Raw genomic sequence first — 20,496 nt, forward strand, 5'->3', positions numbered from 1 at the left:
AGGGGGGGAAGAGCGAGAACTGGAGACATTTTGCTTTATTCTCCTAAGTATTTTAAATGCTGCCTACTGACACATTGAACTCAATGGGATTTTGCATGCACATAGAACGCACTTGACCTAAGTGGAGTATATTTTAATTAGAAATGGAAAAGGCTTGTTAGATTATGTTAGCCTGCTTAGTCTCTCTCTCACACACACACACCCTAATACGGGGAGCATGTAATGCCCTGAAGGTCTTACCTGGCTTCTATAACATTCTTGCAAAGAAAATATTACTGCTCCCAAAGGATTCTGTGACATTTCAAATATATATTTGTTGAACTTCTGTTCCTTTAAATGACAGTTATGGATGCATGAATCTGCTCTATTCTTTAAACACTTGGCAACTACATCGAAATGTGTGATGCAGACTGATGTCTCTTTCCCAGGAACACTTTTGTAGCGGCCTTTGAAAATATATGCCTTGTGTTGTCCCAATTTTAAATAAACAGTATTAATAAAAGAAAGGGATCATGTTCTGTGCCTGAGAACAAAATTCATAAATTAAAGGGATAGTGCACAATTAGGCAAAAGTTGTTGTTGAATTTAACATGGTACTTTCAAGAGAAAAGGAAACTAATGCATTGAAAATTATCAAACTATTGGTAAGTTCACATATTGCATCCTTGACTAATGCCATCTATGAAACAAGCATATCTACTATATTATTGAAGATGAGATCATAACAAGCTTAACTGAAATGAGATGGTGGAGCTTCTGTTGTAAGTCTTTTAGTTTGGCTCTCTAAGAAGAGACTGACAGGGCTGGTGGCAATACCAAAAACCTTTTTGGGCACAATATTTTCATGAAAGCCTTCTGAAACCTAACATGGCAGAGAGGGTAGAGGAAGGGATTCACAGAGGAATTGAACCACAAAAGCCAAAATGTTATTTCATACAAGAATTTGTTGACACACTTTTCATAGCAGGCTGCGCGAATTATCATAAGTAATGAATATGGTGCCCAGCAAATGGCAAAGACACAGACAATTATGGCTAGTGACTTTGCAATATTTTTGTCCCTGTTCAATTTTGACCTGGTCTTCACCCTGAGGGTTACTGACTGATCACTGTTAGGGGTTATGGAATAGCCTCTGGACTGAGGTGAACAGTCAGTCTCCAGTGACTGCGTCTGTGACCTGGAAGTAGTAGAAAGACTGTCCTCTGTTTCTAAAACAGTAGAACGAACTTCTTCCTTCAAAGAGCAATGGTCAGCCATCAAGACATTGTTTCCTGTTGGAGGTACAGACACCTGTTTACTGATACTGACTGTGCTCTGGAGCCTTTTTCTCTTGCGTTTTTGTATATCCCAGTAGATGTGCATGTTGAAATAGCCCACAGAGATACAAGGTGTGAAGAACTCAAAGGTTGAAGCACATAGGAGAAAGTACCAGTTGTAGTAGAATTCAGCATAGCATTCTCCATCAGGTACGTTGCTGCAGCCGACCACAGCTTCCCAAATGAGGATTGCGGGGCCATAGAGTAAGAATGCAAAGACCCAGACTGCCACCATCTTAGCAATAGTTTTTGACATCGTTCCCTGTTGAATCCTATATGTCACCTAGAAGTAAAATTAAAAGACCCCCATGTCAGTCATACAGTGCGTTCTTTTAATATCTAGTGCAAGTATTTTGTAAAAACTTCTGGGAAATTAAGAATAATATTTGTACTTTGGGTCTCCAGATGTCCAGAACATTTGTGTTTATATAAAGCCCTGAAAAACTTTATTAATCTTGGGCTCAAGCACTATAGCCTACTGTATGCTTAAGATTTGGGGGGAAAACATTTGAGATGGATATACCTTCCATTGGAATGAATGAATGAGTAATAGGAAATGGTTTGATGGCATCACCATTACAATAAGGAAATAACAAGGAGTCAGCTTCTGACTCATGAAAACATTGAATCTCTGAGGTAAACTAAGAATGGGGGGGGGGGTTACTCCCACTGTAATAGAAAAGTAACCATGACTGCTTCCAAGTATCTAAATGTGAATATTTGTTTTTCTTTGTCACAGAATAAAATGTATCCCCACCCCAGATCCCCTTATAGTTCTTAAAGGAAGGAAATTCAGTCATTTAGATGTTGTGTTATGGTTCTTTCTTTATCATGTAAATGGCCGCTCAGATTCCTTTAGTGGTTGAGGTTTTTATGCCTTATCAGACTTTTTTTTTAAGTATCCAGCAACAAAAAAAGTTGCCAATGCAACCTTAATTCAGATCCCTTGTGTGTAAGCATTATGACAGAGTCTTTAATTACATGATCACATACTATTTTTTCCACAGGACCCCAGCTCATTCAGTGCACAGGGTGTATGATACTTCCTGACTGAGCAGCTTTCAATACTTTGGGTTTTTTTCCTCACTTTTCAGTGATTGGCCCCAAGCCATACTTACTGCACACTATTCAAACCCTGCTCTGAAGACAGAATTAGTAATTTCCTTAGGGGCTTGTCTGGGGTGCTAATCACTATAGTATCTGAGCGCTTCACCTGGGAAGTGTGATGGTATGACTATTCCTATCTTACAGATGGGGAGCTGAGGCAAAGAGACAATAGCAAAAGTATCCAATTTTGGGTGCTCAATCCAAAAAGCCTATGGACTGATTTTTTTTTCCAGAGGACCGTCCATTTTATAATACTTTATTTGTTCAAAGCACAGCTCCCATTGACTTCAGCTATAGCTGTGAGTGCTCAGGACTCTGCAAATCAGACCCCAGGTGTTTCAGTCTGGGACACAGACAGCGAAGAATAGTTAAGTGACCACCTGTGAAAAGTCTGGTGTAAGTGACTTGCCTAGTATCACATACAAGCTCTGTGGCAGAGGCAGGGATAGAAGCCACATTCCCAGGACAGCATTCAACTACCTTAACCGGGAGACCTTCCTTTCTATTCCTGCCATCACCTGCCCCATTCACTACACACCTTCCAATCCTCCCTCTTAGCAGAGGGTGTGGGCCTTTGGTTTTGGGCAGGCCTACACCCGCCTGTCCCAGATCTGAAAATAGTACACACCTTCCAACTTCTGCAACAAATGAGACAGAGGTCCTGTAGAAAGCCTCCTTCACTACCCAACCCTGCTTCCTTTTCTGAGCAACAGCCATACTGTGCATTGAATGAGGCACAGATCCAGCAGAAAAAAATAGCCTGTGATCATATAATTAAAGGTTGTATCATAATGCATATGCACACATGCATTTCTCCTAACTTTGAGGGCTAGATTCTGCAACTTTAATGCTCCTTAAATATAGGGTTTTTGTGTGCAATTTCATAGGTTTTTATAAAAGCAAACTGAAAAAAAAACAGAATTCCATCATGTGGCATCATATTGACACCCACATGGGTCATCAAAAGGGTTGGAACCTTTAGATCCAAAACACAGAGCCCCTTGAGCTAACACAGTAAGTGATATCAGTATTAGGCTCTCATCCTTCATATGGACCAGACACTAAGGGGAGGTGAGATCCACTTTGCCAGTGGGTTTCACGGACATTTGCTGTCCGCAGAGAAATGTTGAGACTCAGGAAATATGGGTTTTATTCCAGGTGGTAGATGTACTAAGGTGGTTACAGACCCTTCTGTCCTTGGCCCCTCCATTCTGTCCTTGGTGCAGTCCTCTGGCCCTCCCTTAGATCCTCATCCAACATTTCCACTCACTCCAACCTCCTGGTTGGCTCCATTTCCCAAATTCCAATCTCACCTGACCCTCCATTTAGCTCCTTGTCTCAATCTCCCCATTCCTCCACTCATCTCAGGCCCTGCCTCCCCATCACCACCCTCTTTCAGGTCTTCATTCCCCAAGCTCCTCATTCTGGCCCAATCTCCCATCCCCACCTTCTCCCTGGCCCTTGTCCCAGCCTCCCCACTTTCCACTGCTCCAGGCTTGATTTTCCACAAATCTGCCTGCTAGGCAAGCAGCTTCCTCCTCCTCACTGACAGCACAGGAGAGACAGTCTCCATGCTCTCAGCTCCAGTGCCAGAGCAGCCCCCAGCATCCATATGCAGCAACTGCTGTAGAAGACCTGCTCCACTCCTGCAAGATGTTCAGCGTAGACGGAATTGTCAGAGAATTTAGTTGCCTAACTAACAACTCTCTACCGAGCCTGTGCAAACAGATTTTCAGAGGCTTTTAAGTTGGACAAATATTCACAGGAATAGCAAAAAAACACGCTCCTGAAAGCGGGGCAACCCTCATACCAAATTTCAAGTCTCTGCTCCAATGAATGGAGGAGCTAGAGCTTCTCAACAAAACACTCAAGAATTTTTTATCATTGTCATAACAAAATATTATCCCTAACCTTATTCTGAGAAATGGCTGAACTGTTAGTTGAAACTTTCAACAACAGCAAAAAAAGTTCACCCTGAGGAAGACAGCCAACACAGAAAACTTCAGCCTGGATGGTAAAAGTTTGGCAAAGTCATAAGTTACATGAAAATAAGATCTTATAATGTCAGGCAACCTTTATAATATAGGCATTATTACATGTGCCACCTATAATTTAGATTAGCCAAAGTTACTGGCCTGGGAGTCTGGAAATCTATTTCCAATTCTGCCATGGACTCAGTGTGTGACTTTGGACAAGTCACTTAAATTCTTTGTTGGATAATGCTTATCCACCTTTGTAAAGTGCCTTCCAAGCTATGGATGAAAAGTGTTATATAAGTGTTAAGTATTATCATAAACACACAATTACATCTAAACATCATGAGACATGCAAAGCTAACTATAAGTGTTCTACTCACAGCTTTAGTAACTGACAGGAACCGATCATAGCTGATGAGGACGATGCTAAATGCTGAAGCTGTGCACATAAGATAGTCTACAACTAGCCAGAGTTTGCAGAGAATTCTTCCAAATATCCATTTCCCTGTCAGGATGTAAGGGATATACAGGGGGATACAGAATACACCTATAGAGAAAAATCATAAATAAACAATCAAGTTGTTATAGTCAGGACTGCAGATGGTACTAATAGGAACCCAGAACAATTTTTGTGATACCCAATTACAAAAATGTCAGATTGGAATTTACAGATGAAGTTCTTGTGTTCTCATGAAATTAGTTAATGGGTTCCTTACACTTGATCTCAGCCATGTTTTTATGCACTGTTAATTCTCTGGCAGGTATAATATAGTGCTTATTATTAGTATTTTCCAGACTTGTATCACAACCTAAAGGAAAGAGTAGCTAGCCAGTGGTGGGCAACCTGCAGCCCGCATGCCGCCCATCAGGGTAATCTGATTGCAGGCCGTGAAACATTTTGCTGATGTTGATTATCCACAGGCATGGCGCCCGCTCCCCCCCCCAGCTCCCAGTGGCCGTGGTTTGCTGTTCCCGGCCAATGGGAGCTGCAGGAAGCAGCGGCCAGCATGTCCCTGTGGACCACCGCTTCCCGCAGCTCCCATTGGCTGGAAACAGCAAACCATGGCCAACAACAAAAGTTAAAAAGATTCTATAGTTTCCTATACATACTCAGCCCAGCATTTTCCACTGATCATAATCCCCTTTTTGGCACTGAGCTGATAAAGTATTAGTCTGGAACACACATGAAGCAGTCTCAACACCCATGCTGAACCTAAATTTAGGTTCCTAAAACCACATATAGGCGCTTAAATCGGCTTTCAAAGATGATGAACACCTATACTTCTCATCATCTTCAATGGGATTAGATGATGCTTAGGACCTCTGAAAAATCAGGTTACTTTTGTTTAGATGCCTCAATATGGATTTAAGAACCTATCTTTATACATGTAAGATTGAAAATGGTGGCCTCACTTGCAATCTCTCATCCTTAGTTAGCAAACAGGATGCACAAGAGGTGAGTTGTCTGTTTCTAACACATCTTACTGACTCTGAAGATTTCAGGCCCACAGGAAATTTGAAAGAAAAGTGGGAAACATTAAGGCAGTCTGAGGGGACTTGAAGCTCTCTGTTTAGACCTAGAAACAAAAGTCTCTGAAAAAACTGTCAACCATTGAGAAGAACAGTTCTGTGCAGAAGGCCTGAGCTATGGAACAGCAACTACAGATGGGAAAATGGTCAATGTGGAGCACAATGCCCTGGATATCAACACGGACACTCTTGTTTTCACCTCTATGCCAGTCCAAGAATTAGATAGAAGGCCATCAGTCAAGGTATGCAGGATTGATGCCCAAGGTTTTAAAAGCTAAAGTGGAATGACTTAAATATTGTGATGAAAAAGAGGCGATACATATTCGGAACATGCATTGGGCACTGCTTGAAGTGGAAGAGATGGCTCAGTAGGAGGTTCTCCTTCTCCTGGTTCAGTGAACTAATGGCTCTGCATTGCTCTGGAAAATGGAAAGCACTGGTCTACAGAAAGTGCTATCTTGTGAACTGGCTGAAAATCAAGGTGCCCCCATCAGGACATTTATGACACCTCAAAATATGGTGCCCTCTCTAAACTCCTAAACCAAACATTTCAAAAATGAGAGCGACAGCTAAGCTGCTATATCATATTTAGGCATGATAATAAATTGTCTGAGTTTCGAAAGAGCTGAATGGCCAAGTGAATCCCATTGAGATCACCCTACACATACATACACTACTCATCTAAAATAACATTGACCTCAGTAGGAGCTGCTGGGTGCTCAGCACTTTTGAAAACTAGGCCAATTATTTAGGTGGCTGTATGGATTTAGGAACCTAAAGTTAGGTTCCTACTTTTTTAAAACTCAGGGGATTTTCTAATTAATTCAAAAAGAAATATTTTGACTCTGCCTCCTATCCTAAGGATACTTCAGTGCTTGTGGTGATCGCACTAGACAATGCTTGCAAAGTCTTTTATTAATATGGTTCCTCTAAAACTCATATTAATTTGCTGCAATACCTGTTGGTGTGTCACATTCCTGAAGGATAACCTCCCATCTCAGCCACCATTCCTGTGGAGTCCACAAACACTGCTTCTTATATGATCAGTGCGGTTACTGTTAAAAGCTGAGAAGTGTTCCCTTCTCTTCAGTCTGGGTGGGACCAGAAACAGAACCCCATTAATGGGAGCTCTTCAGCTAATTCCCAGCACTGAAAATGCACACCTTCCCAAATAGTGCATATTACAGGAGTATATATTGTGTATGTCATAAATCTAACATTTAAATTATCCCCATTAATGGTGTTATGTTCTGAGCACATTTTCAAACCCTTTGCTGAGAGAAGCAAAGACTAGTTCCTTTTAAAATGTATTACAGCAATATGATACTGTGCATTCCTAGGGCTCCTTTACTTATCAGTACAGTACACTGGAGCACTAGAGTCTAGATCAGAGGTGGGCAAACTATGGCCCAGGGGCCACATCCGGCCCTCCAGCCGGTTTAATCTGGCCCTCAACCTCCTGCTAGGGAACTGGATCTGGGGCTTGCCCTGCTCCCGAACTCCAGCTGGGGACCAGGGTCTGAGGCTGCTCCGAGCATGTGTGCCAAGGCTCCCAGAAGCAGCAGCATGTCCCCCCTCCAGGTCCTACGTATAGGAGCAGCCAGGGGGCTCCGCGCTCTGCCCCCACCCCAAGCACCACACCTGCAGCTCCCATTGGCTGGGAACTGTGACTAATGTGAGCTGCAGGGGCAGCACCTGCGGACGGGACAACGCACAGAGCTGCCTGGCCGCACCTCCACATAGGAGCCGGGGCTGGTACAGGCTGCTGCTTCAGGAGCTGCTTGAGGTAAGCCCGGAGCCTGCACCCCCTCCTGTGCCCTAACCCTCTGCCCTATCCCTGATCCCTCTCCCATACCCCAGCCCCTACCCCAGCCCAGAGCCCCCTCCCGCACCGTGAACTCCTCATTTCTGACCCCACCCTAGAGCCTGCACCCTTAGCCAGATCCCATACCCCAACTCGTGCCCCAACCCTCTGCCCCAGCCCTGATCCCCCTTCTGCCCTCTGAACCCCTTGGTCCCAGCCTGGAGCACCCTCCTACATCCCAAATCCCTCATCCCCAACCCCACCCCAGAGCCCGCACCTTCAGCTGAAGCCATTCCCCTCTCCCCTGCACCCTAACCCCCTGCCCCAGCCCAGAGCCCCCTCCCTCACCCTGAACTCCTCCTTTCTGGCCTCACCCCAGAGCCTGCACCACCAGCTAGAGCCCTCACCCCCTCCTGCACCCCAACCCCAATTTTGTGAGCATTCATGGCCTGCCATACAATTTCCATACCCAGATTTGGCTCTCGAGCCAAAAGTTTGCCAACCCCTGGTCTAGATCCACAAAGGGATTTAAGGTGCCTAACTGCCACTTTAGGTGCCTAAATTCCTGAGGTGCCTAAGTTTCCATGAACAAAGTCCCCATGGCACCTACATTTCTACTGGTATGCCTGTGCAAAGCTTCCTAAGTTCTGATGCCCAGCTCACACCTAAGCCACGTTGGGACCCTGAAACTGCATTCCCCTGCCTACCTCACCTGTGGGGCCTGATCCAGTAGGCATTGTGAGAGGCTGCCTACAAGCAAGCCTACTGCATCAGGTCCTGTCCAAAACAGAGGAGGAACTATCACCCCCAGTTATACACAATAGGCCAGTGGTTAGAGCACTCATGGGATATGGGAGACTGCAACTCAGATCCTTACTCTGCCTGGTTCAGGGCAAGGACTTGAACCTCAGTTTCCTACCTCCATGCCCTAACCACTGGGCTACATAGCATTCTGAGATAGGTTTCTCTCAATCTCTGACCTGGTTTAGGTGCCTAACTCCAGGAGGGGTTCACAGCTGTGACTCTCAAGTGGAGTTAGGTGCTTCCTTCTGATCCAGATTTAAGTGCCTAATTCCCTTTGAGGGATGGAATTTAAATCACACACCTCTCTTCAGCATTTCATTCCTCGTTAGCTTAAGTGGTTTCTTGCTCAGCCTGCTAGTTCTGAGAATCCCATTCCTCGGCACACATCTCACCCCATGCATTGTATAGGGAGCCTAGACACCTAACTCAGGGCTGAGGAGCCAGGGGGCAGCAGGACACCTAAAGACAGGCATTGCAGCAAGGAGCTTATATCCTTCTTGTGGATGTAGCCCTAGGTCTTCAGCCTCATACCTCTGAATACCACATGAAGCATACAATAATCACCCAGAACTTTATTGCTGATCTTGTCTTATTGCTTAAGTAAAATAAGCAGGATGTAAATATGTTAATTACAGAAAATTCAGTTGTGTCTTAGAAAAATATTTAACATTCTTGAAATATTAATTCATTAAAAACTATTGTTCTGCATTTACAATGATTTAATTCTCTTCTTCCAGTGATAACTCTTCTACATATTTGTTTAAATGCTATAGTGGTATAAATTTGGATTCCAACAATCAATTTTAATTTATTTCAAGCATAGTTTTTTAAAAGGTGTGTGTGTGTGTGTGTGTGTGTGTGTGTGTGTGTAGCATCAACCCACTGAAATGATTAATAATTGATTATTTATTCTTTTCATATGTCCTTAAGCCTACAGCCAGATACAGAGATGAACAGTAGAATATTTGCAAAAACTGCCTAGTGCTAGTCAGTTGGCTGACTTAGTAAATGGAACAATGTAGCGTATGTACTCCTGGAAAAAATAACTAGTAATTCTTAAACTTTTGGCTACTAGTTAATTTCAACCGAATATAGAAAACCTGAAAGGAATTTGCAATATATACAAGATCTACTGGTTAACATATACTATGTTCCATCTGACAATCTATGATGAAAAGCAAAATTCCAGAGTGGAGGTTAATTAAAACCAGTTACAAACAATAACCCCTAAGCAGCAATGGTTTCACATCCATTCTACATAGAATAGTTGCTTTCTTTTCTGAAGAAAACATCTTTCACATTGCTAAAAGATCGGTTTCTCTTTCTAGTACATTTCTGAGAACTAACAGCCTGCTAAAGTACTCCATGCAGCTTCCACCCCATTATCTGATCTTAGGTATATGTTCAGGAAATTTGCTTGTTAAGAGAAACAACATAATGAAATAAATCTTTCTTTGAAGTAAACTATAAAATGAGTATTACATTTGCTTCATTATCATAACTTACCCACTAAAAAGTCTGAAATAGCAAGATTAAGAAAGAAATAATTACTCCGATGCCGAAGATTTTTGTTCACCAAAAACGCCAGGATGACCAAGGCATTTCCAAGCACTGTAATAAGAGCTAACAAAACCATAAGAACTGCCAGTAATACCAAAACAACCAATGTAAATTTTCGTTCCAAGTTCGATGTGGATGAAGTTGTCCTTCCGTTACATGTTGCAGTCATGTGTAGATCTTCAGTACTGTTGTTATACATATTGTGCATCCACTTCAGGCTCTTTTCTGAACTGTTTCTGTTAATGAAGATAAAGAATTTTAATAAGATACTGTATATTTAAAAGCAGATATTGAGCATCCAAAATGATTTGATAAAGTAAAAAAAAAATGATTGCAAGATTCTGATGCTTGGTAAATATAGATTTTGCACAGCTTCCTTGTTTTCAAAAGCATGGTCCATTTAGCTGTAATGTCCTGAAAACTGAATCTGCAGAAGTATCACCAATAAACAGGATGTGGAGTTTTCAAATGCTAGTTTTAAAATGCAGTGACTGTGTGTGAGGTTCCCCTCTGGTGTTATGTGGACTGGTGATCTGCTAGGTCACTCCAATCCTTGACTCTGGGAGCCAGCCTTACCCTGCTCTGCTGTGAGAACTCCCACTCCTGGGCTATTCATGCACAGCCTCTGGCATGTAAGCTGCTTGGAATGTGCAATGACACAAGCCAATATCTCCAGTCCCAGACACAATCCTAGGATCCTCTCTCTTGCAGTGTCCAGTTATGTCTTGCAGTGTCCAGTTATGCCTGCTGGACATTGCAAGCTTATATGAGTTAATCAATTTAACAAAGAAATTGATGTGTACCAGGCTTGTTATCCCAAGGGGAGTCTCTGACATGCTTCAAACCAAACGCTTCAGGTAGAATAAACAAACAGATTTATTAACTACAAAGATAGATTTTAAGTGATTATAAGTCAAAGCATAACAAGTCAAATTTAGTCAAATGAAATAAAAGCAAAATGCATCCTAAGCTGATCTTAACACTTTCAGTGCCCTTACAAACTTAGATGATTCTCACCACAAGCTGGCTGGTTATCCTTCAGCCAGGCTCTCCCCTTTGATCAGCACTTCAATTGCTTGGTGGTGATGTCTGTAAATGGAGGTGGAAGAGAGAGGAAGAGCATGGCAAACATGTCTCCCTTTTATCATGTTCTTTCTTCCCTCTTGGCTTTGCACTCCCCCCTTCAGAGTCAGGTGGAGCATTACTTCATCATAGTCCCAAACTGACCAAAGGAAGGTGAGTGACTCACTCGAGAGTCCAACAGATCCTTTGTTGCTGCCTAGGTCAGTGTCCTTTGTTCCTGTGAGCTGGGATGGGTTTGTCCCATACCTGCCCTGATGAGGTGTGAATTGCCCCTCTGATCTTGGAGAGTTTTTGTCTGGGCTTGTTTTAAACCATGAGGACACATTTTTAGCCTCATAACTATATACATGAAATTACAACCTATAACATTACTATAACAACAATCACTATAACATTACTATAACAATGCTCAGTGCATCATGAGCCTTCCGAAGACACCCAGCATGACAAACTTTGTATTGAATACTACACAATAACTTTATAAGGATGAACATGGGGGTGCTGGGTGTTCCCTCGAGTTAGAGAACATCACATTGTGTTTCCTTCAGGCTGATCCTTGTCGATGGAGGTCAGAAAAGCTGGCTTGAAAAATTGCTTTCTTGCTCACTCTTTCTTATTACAGACAAGAATTTTTTATTTTTAGCATAGTGTGCACACCAGATTTTCTCTTGAATTTGTTTCCCATTTACATGTATTTGCAGGGACTTAATTCTAGGGAAGAAAAATAGGTTTAATTTCTAATTTCTTCGGTATTTATCTAGCAACAACAATTTATTATTTATATTGCTGTAGGACTGCGTTCCAATTTGCTTGATGATGTACAACCATATAAAATGATGTTGTCCATGTCATGGAGATCAGAATTTTTTTTTAATATTTTCCTGTCTATGCAGTCTCTATAGTTCAAAGCTCATATACAGCAAAATTATATCTGATATTTCTTGGACTGATGTTAACCAATAAGGGCATGCATTGACTTTAGTGAACCAGGATCAGAAGCTAACTTCTGAAAAACAGGGGAGAAATCCTGGCCCTGTTGAAGTGAGTGGGAGCGTTGCTTTTGGCTTCAATGGGGCCATGACTTCATAGGGCTGGTGATAGAAATGGAGTGCCAATTGTGTGCACACATTAGATTGTTATTTGTTCATAAGCCACACATTGGAAGCTGTGAAACAACTCTGACAATCAAGCCACTTTTATTCAGAAACTTAAAAACGGTTTTTAGGGTCTAACGTTAAGTATCCAAGTTTGCAAATGCTGGTTTCAACCTTTGACTCTGGTTACCCATCTTCAAAATGGGAATACAAATATTTACTCTATAGGGTGTTGGAGTAAATTCATTATTGCTTGCGAAATGCTTTCAGATAAACATTGGATAGAAGGCACTACAGACATGCAGAACATTATTTTTCATACAAAAATCTGCACACTATGTAAGTGATATCAGAATTTAAATTATATAAGAAGATACTCACTTCTACTTTGAGCATTATCTCATTTCCAGGCATCATTGTACAAACCACAGATCTTAACAACAGCTAAGCAGTGCTACAAACTGTTTTATTCCCCGTTACCACAGCCTGAAGTTTGATCTAAACTAAGTTAGCTGGATCTAATTCAACATGGGATTATCTGGTTGAAAATGAAAAGGAGCAGCATCCCACTATTTCCATATATAGTAATAGAAATGACAGCTTTCATTTAGACATGTGAAAATTTAAGAGACCTGCTTACCACTAGAGTTTTTCTTCCTATTATACATACATTAGCAAAGAAATCCATTAACTTAGACACTCAGTTTAACCTTGTCAGGAGTTTGGAAACATCTTTTTGTTGGACATTTGCTGATTATAAGACTCAAGCAATGCTTGATAGGACAGAAAAGTACCAAATACAGAGCAAGTTCTGCCTTCTAACTGCTCCCTTTTAAGATCAGTCTTTAAAGGCAAAAACACTACAGTAACTCCTCACTTAATGTTGTAGTTATGTCCTGAAAAATTCTACTTTAAGTGAAATCTAATTTCCCCATAAGAATTAATGTAAGTGTGTGTGGGGGGTTAGTTCCAGGGAAATATTTTCGTCCAAACAAAAGACTATACACACATATACACAGTATAAGTTTTAAACAAACAATTTAATACTGTACACAGCAATGATGATTGTGCAACTTGGTTGAGGTGGTGAAATCAGAGGGTGGAAGAAGGTGGGATATTTCCCAGGGAATGCCTTACTGCTAAATGATCAACTAGCACTTGGCTGAGCCCTCAAGGGTTAACACATTGCTGTTAATGTAGCCTCACACTCTACAAGGCAGCAGGAATGGAGGGAGGGGAGACAGCATGGCAGAGAGAGACAGAGACACACACTGTGTGTGTGTGTGAGACAGACTGCAGAGACACACACCGTGTGTGTGTGTGTGAGAGAGAGAGAGAGAGACGCGCATTGCTCCTTTAAGTATGCTGACCCCACTCTTAAGTACACTGCCTTTTTAAGTAGATCAGCAAGTTGAGACAGCAGCTGCGGCCAGCAAGCTCCCTCTGTCTTGAGCACCCCTCTTCTTCCCCCCCCCCACCCGCACAGCAAGCAGGAGGCTCCCGGGAGCAGCCCCAAAGCAGAGGGCAGCAGCAGCACAGGGCAGTGAGGGGAGGGACAGCTGAACTGCCCGGCAATTGATAGCCTGCTAAGCGGCTGCTGCACAGGGAACTTAGGAGAGCTGATGGGGGGACTTCCAGTCCACCCTGGCTCCAAGCCCCCACCAGCTAGCTCCAACGGCTGCTCTTTCTGCAAGCGGTGGACAACCAGGCAACTGACAAACAACATTATAAGGAAGCATTGCAGAACTTTAAACGAGCATGTTCCCTAATTGATCAGCAACAGAACAACGTTAACTGGGATGACTTTGAGTGAGGAGTTACTGTATTAGCTTTATAGCTATTATTTATATTATTGTGGAGCCTCGCAGTCATGGCCCAACACCCCATTGCACTAGGCGCTATACAAACTGTGATGGGGCAAGGCCAGATGGCTATAGAAAAGTAGTGGGAGATAGATATATTAGCTCCAGGCTAAACAAATCCCTGGTACCAGGATAAGCGAAATGGCAGCTGCTCCAGGTCAATTAAGACACCTGGGGCCAATTAAGAACTTTCCAGAAGGCAGGGAGAATGCTAGGTTGATTGGGACACCTGAAGCCAATCAGGGGCTGGCTGAAACTAGTTAAAAGCCTCCCAGTCAGGTGGGTGTGCATGTCAGGAGCTGTGGGAGGAAGTTGCATTGTTGGAGAGACTGAGTAGTACACACCATATCACGCACAAGGAAGGAGGCCCTGAGGTAAGGGTGAAGTGGAGCTTGAGGAAGTAAGGGCTGCTGTGTGGGGGAAGTAGCCCAGGGAATTGTACATGTCATGTTTCTAAAAGGTCAGCTACCACAGCTGATACTAATAGGGTCCCTGGGCTGGAGCCCAGTGTAGAGGGTGGGCCCAGGTTCCCCCCCCCTGATCTTTGCCCCCTGATTAATCACTGAGACTGGGAGACAACAGAGACTGTGCAAGGAAGGATAACTTCTCCTCACCTCCCTCACTGGCTTATGATGAAAATGGCTCAGTAGACTGTGACCCTTCTCTCTAGAGAGAGAAGGGTTACGTGGAGGGTCACAATGAGCTTCTGAGGCTAGCAAAATCCGCCAGGAAACGCGGGACCCATAGAGGCAAGGACAGAGTATTGTCACAAAACACAGATGGTTTCTGCCCCAAGAGAGTTTACAATCTAAAACTATGAGACAATAACTTCTTTTCTAGTAATGTACTTTATGGAAAAGTCTGCTGAGGGTTGAAAGGAAATTGTATAAAGACCCCAATCTTGCAACAAGGCCTATCAATGGAACACCATACTAACCAGTTTACACAATATGAGAATCTGAACTTATTAATTTGAATATCTCTAGTATTGTTAGAAATGAAGCAGGGTCTAGGATCCTGAATACCAATTTTAGGGGGGAGAATGTAGTAGAGTGTGTATGGTACCTCCAATCCGGGGCTATAAGGAAGCTAGCTAGTGCCAATTATCGTACAGGTTCTAGTGGTATGATAAATAGACCAAGCTCATAAACTTATTTCACATAGGCCAGTAAGCAGCCATCAGATGGATCAGCAGAATGTTTAAAAAAAAAAAGGTGTTAGGAGCCAACAGGCTGCCTATATTAAGGCTCCCAACACTGTTAGCAACACTGAGAAATGTTTCAAAAATATTCCTAATGTAGTCAAAGTTTAACCAGGGATCTATTCCATTAGTTCTTAGCAGAGTTCTGCAGCAGCACTGTAACTATAATGAAACTGGGAGAGAGAATTATTAGCTAGACTATTACGAACTATACTTGAAAGCTTAGAATTAAATAAAATTGTAAATAACTAGGAGAATTTCTAACGACAGATAACTGGTACTAATAGATTGCTGAACATGTGCCTCCAGCAGAATATTGTGTAAAAAGTTTAGTGGCAATTCTATAAAAAGAGCAAATTTCATTCAAATCAATGTGCTAGATAGTCGGTGTGAAAATCAAATATGCTCAAGTGAGCACAGTCGGTTTTGTGGATTTTTTCCTTGCAGGCATTCATAATGAAATTATTCCTGGGGGAATTCTGCACCACTGCACACGCACAAAATTCAGGTCCCCCGCAGAATTTTTTTCTGCGGAAAATACGTTCTGCCAGAGAGGTGCTGCAGTTAGGCTTTTCACCCACCCAGGCTACTATGGTGCCAGAATAGAGCACAGCTGCTCCTACTCAGGAGCAGCCAGCTGCAGAGGGGGAAGTGGGAGGAGAAGAGGCAGCTTTCCTCAAAGTGCCCTGCCAAGGGGGGCAGGTGAGGAGGCACAGCATATGGTGGGGACAGACAGCATGAGTCACTTTGGGCTGCTGCAGGGGTTTGCAGATTGGGGTTCAGAATGGCTATCACAGTGACAGACAGTGGTGGGGGCTGAATATGGCTTATGGCAGGGCCACATGGGGACAGGGCAAATGTGCCTGACTGAATGATAGGCTAGGGTCAGCATGGGAGAGGCTCCACAACTCCCTCCCTTCCTCCTCCCCCAAAAAACTATTCCATACTTCTCCCACCCACATCCAACAACCCTGCAGGTTCATTCCAAGGCTTCTTTCCAGCAATTACTTCCCTCTTCCTCAGCTCCTATATTAGCCCTGATTCCCCCAAGCCTTTGCACTGCGGGAAATACATTTCTATATTGTAGTTTAAATGAATTATAACTCAAAGTTCTGTATTAATATGCCTACTAAGAAATTTATTGGTCAAAAAACATTTCCTGAATCTTTTTTGTTGTCTGTATTATTACAGACATACTTGCTGACATTTATTTTGAAATAAATTACCAAAATAATTGAAACTGGTATGATTATACTGTGGTGTTTTGACATATAAAATATGCAGAATTTTTAATTTTTTGGTGCAGAATTCCCCCAGAAGTATGAACTTCAAACATAAAACTGTACAGTAATAGGTAACAGAACTGCACTGAATGCCTTTTCAAAGTATTAAGACACTACAAGACCAAACTGTTATTACAATTCAAATTTTTAAATTGCTATGTTGGGCTAATAAAATGATTTTATTTCCTGTAAAAAATAAAAATGGTTTAAGAACAAACTAATCCTTTTTAGATTTATGTACTGAAAAATTCCAAGTACATGGTAGGAGTGTTGGATTAAATGTTTTATGCTATCTTTTTTCAACCTAAATAACTTTGCACTGAGCGTAATCAAAAACCATTCTGAAAACCATCTGGCCCCAGGACCTTGCAGTTTATAAGACCAGCAGGAACTAACTCTCAGTATTCTGTTATTCCTTTTGAATTCACCTTGGCTCATGGAGAACCCAGCACCTTGATAGAAAAGACTTTTCTAACAACGTTGCGTGTGTGTGTGTGTGTGTGTTTGAAAAATCCTTATCAGAGACCACATTATAAATGTCAAAGGGCTGTTGGCAGAATGATAGCCACTTCAATTTAACCACCAAGAAAAATGAATGCAGATACTGTTTCTAGGCACCTAAGGGTCCTAGAGTCATCAATTCGGTTTCAGGGGCAGTCTGTTTTGCTTCCAATATAGCAAAATCATTGCAATTAAAATTTAAAGCACCCTTCTCCCCCTCTGTTCTCCAACTGCTATTTTCACCTTTTTGTGGGCATATTTATATGGAGGAGGCTGTATTTAATGACTTGAGTAGGGATTGATGCCATATTAATTTCTCTCTCTGAATTTTCATCTGATAAACAGATCACTCTATTTTTCCAGCCTACTGGAAAATCCTTTCACATTTATTGGATTAAATATGTATACAGTCCATAATTTGGTATCTGAATTACAGTGGTAGGGGACATTTAACAGCATTTAGTTTCTTTGCTTGTTTAAAAGCACCATTATATTTTATACTTCTAATAAAATATATTTGGATAATGGGTTTTAATGTAAAGGAATTAGAATGACTTTTGCACATTTCTTCTTTGTTTGATTCTATTTGCCAGTTAATGTCCTACAAGATTTGTATAAATCTAGCTGATCCCATAGTAAATGTAGCATTGTTGTGTTCAGAGAGGGAGCATTGCACTGTATTTAAATTTTGATTTGATTTTTAAATGCATCCATCCAAATCCTTATGAAAATACTATAATATTTTGCAGCAAAGTTCCAAAGCACTACAGCTTGCAATAGTAAGTAATACTACTGCAATGTTTGGGGCTATTCCTTTAGGATACTGAAATTCACCTAATTAAGATAACATGTTTCACTCCTAAAGTGAAATATAGGAACGTCCATTTATTTTGGACTAGATTGTGTCTTTGCCAAAAGCCCTGATGAGTTAAGGGGCAGACCAGGGACCATATTTTGACTCCGTCTCAACATACTGCCTCTTTCATCCCTCACTCCAACCCTATCCCCAACCCAGATTGTTTCCCCCACATGCTGGCTGGCACAGCTAAACTGGCATGGAAACAGTAAAGTGAAATCTCCATCCAATTCCCTGCCAATCTGCATGTGATGGGGGGGAAAATCAGCCTTGCAGAGGCTGCTGTTCCCTGAGATATCCTTATCTCACACAGAAGAGAGAGGGTGTCTTACTCCCCCCATACTCCTCTGAATGGGCACATACTAGAGATCACAACTGTGCCTTTTATTGCCCATAGCCGTATCTCAAAATCACCAAGAAGGTGGATTACATCAGAGCTGTAATACTTAACAGACTATCACAGCTAGAGAGATTAAAGCTAGAAAGGTTCCCTGTAATGTACTGATCAGAACAAAACCGACATCCATCTAGAATTTACAAGCACATTAAACTTGAATTAAATAACACATTCTCAGAGTTACACAAGTTGTACTCCAGCAGAGTATCCTTGAACACCATGCACATCCTCATTGTCAGATTTCAATAAACATCTCACTTGTCTTTATCTACATCAAACCTATACCTTTTGACATCTGACCTAGACTGCCCTTCTATGCTTTAAAGGACAATGAACAGAGAGGTGTATGCAATCAAACGATTGAGCCCAACCCCTTGGAACAAAAATCTATTCTCATGCTTTGTTGAAAAACAAGCATCTTGTGGAAAGCTACAAGTAAAACTTTGTTCTCAGTCAAGGAAGTTTTAAATTAGAAAAATACTTTTTTTTTTTTTTTAAAAAAAAAAAGGATATAACTTCTCTTATCAGTCCAGAAGAGGTAGCTTGCCAGCAGCTAACATTCTTGCAGAAGAAACAAATGCAAGCATGATGGCCAGCTTCCTGGAGGTGACACAAAGGGGACTGAACTGGGAATGTCCAGAGCTAAAACCAGGAGCTGCATGAGCTAAAGAGAGACAGCTCAGTAGCTGGCTGCTGTAATAAGTCATCTATTCTCTGGACTGGCACAGAGGGGGATTTAAACACCAGTGGTTACACAAACACATACATACTGTCATTTTGACTATTTGCTCTCAGAGATGTTGTTTGCTACCTGAATGAAATGGGATTGTTTTTGCTCACTGATTCCTTGACAATCTTTTGTAATGGGAAAATAAATGGCAACCAACGCTTATCTGAATTTTCAGCTGAATAATTATTTGGGCTAAAATTCATGGAACTTTTGGGATTCTCTAACATCTTCATAAATAAATTGGCATTGGTCAAGGTATTCAAACAACAAACCATATGACACCATGAATAACATCTTAGCAAAGTTACCACATTTATTCACTAAAATATCTGCAAATCATTTTTAGTATTATCTGAACAGCTCTAACGTAGAGACTTCCATGTCAATCTTTCCTAAGGATTCTCAAGTCTCTTAGCTTTGCTAGTCTGCTTTCCAATTTCCTTCAACTTAAGCACTGATTTGCTATAGTTTATTTTAGGAGAAATATAGATCTAAATTTTTAGAAGTGACCAAGGATTGAGTTCCTCGATTTTAGGGTGCTTGACTTGACACTCCAGAAAGGGATTGCTTTTTAGGGGGTAGGGACTCAGCATTTTCTGAAAATCAGACCCTTTTAAGGTATCTCAACTTGGGCATCTAAAAACTTAGACACTTAAAATCACTAGTCACTTTTGAAAACATGAGCTAAAGTGTGCATTCTGGAAGGAACGAATGAAACATTCATATCATCATGGGACTGGAATCAGTAGTGTCTAAAATATCTGAAGCCCCACCTATTTTTACATAATAGCAATTTCTACCTCTGAGAAAAACACTGGAATATTGGGAATATTTGTCAACAGTTTACTAGAAGTAAAGGACAGTACTTTGGCTTTAAATGAATCCATCTGTAAGATAACTAAACAGCTGCAAAGGGATCTGTGGGTGTTCTGTTCTTTTGGAAGTCAGGCCATTAAATAACTTATACATAACTTTGGTATGACTAAACTTGTTATGAGATTTCTCCATTGCTGTGTGACACTCTGGTGTAACTAGTTTAATCAGCCCAGTTCTATAGTAGAAAATGTTTGTGGGTATAACTGTACCAGCAACTCAAGGGCAGATTCAAATTTTATACCAGTTTGGTGAACAAAATAAACGATACTGTCAAAGCACTTTTTTGCTGGTACAACTACATCTACACTAAGGCTTTTGCTGATATATAAATGTAATTAAAAAATACATACCTCCCACTGATAGTGCTATACCACTAAAATTTTCTAATGTGGGCCAAGCCTATGAAAGTGGCTTTATTGTTAGAACTCAAATAGAAATTATCAACCCTAGCAATTAAAGATCATAAAAGTTAGAGATGAAAAAGACCCTCAGCTAATTGAGTACATCCCTTCAAGT

General features: G+C 41.5%; 2 protein-coding genes across 3 annotated transcripts in view; both read right to left on the reverse strand.

The window, feature by feature from the left end:
- Window positions 1-674: 674 nt before the first annotated feature.
- HRH4 (histamine receptor H4) lies at window positions 675-10,497 on the reverse strand (the record flags this gene model as incomplete). Its single annotated transcript, XM_084619233.1, is given in 4 exon segments — window positions 675-1,599; window positions 4,780-4,946; window positions 10,044-10,374; window positions 10,378-10,497. Coding segments are annotated over 4 exon segments (1,434 nt in total). The 3' UTR covers window positions 675-783.
- The window catches only part of IMPACT (impact RWD domain protein), a 50,692-nt gene continuing 40,393 nt past the window's right edge, over window positions 10,198-20,496 (reverse strand). Inside the window, exon 10 of one of the 2 annotated variants that reach the window (XM_084619239.1) lies at window positions 10,198-10,333. In XM_084619239.1, coding sequence (XP_084475365.1) covers window positions 10,289-10,333 — 45 coding nt within the window. In that variant the 3' untranslated portion in view covers window positions 10,198-10,288. The remainder of the gene's footprint in view (window positions 10,334-20,496) is intronic. The other variant, XM_084619237.1, reaches the window with a different exon arrangement.

The sequence above is a fragment of the Lepidochelys olivacea genome (assembly GCF_965140295.1).
Source record: "Lepidochelys olivacea isolate rLepOli2 genome assembly, chromosome: 2".
NCBI lineage: Eukaryota > Metazoa > Chordata > Testudines > Cheloniidae > Lepidochelys > Lepidochelys olivacea.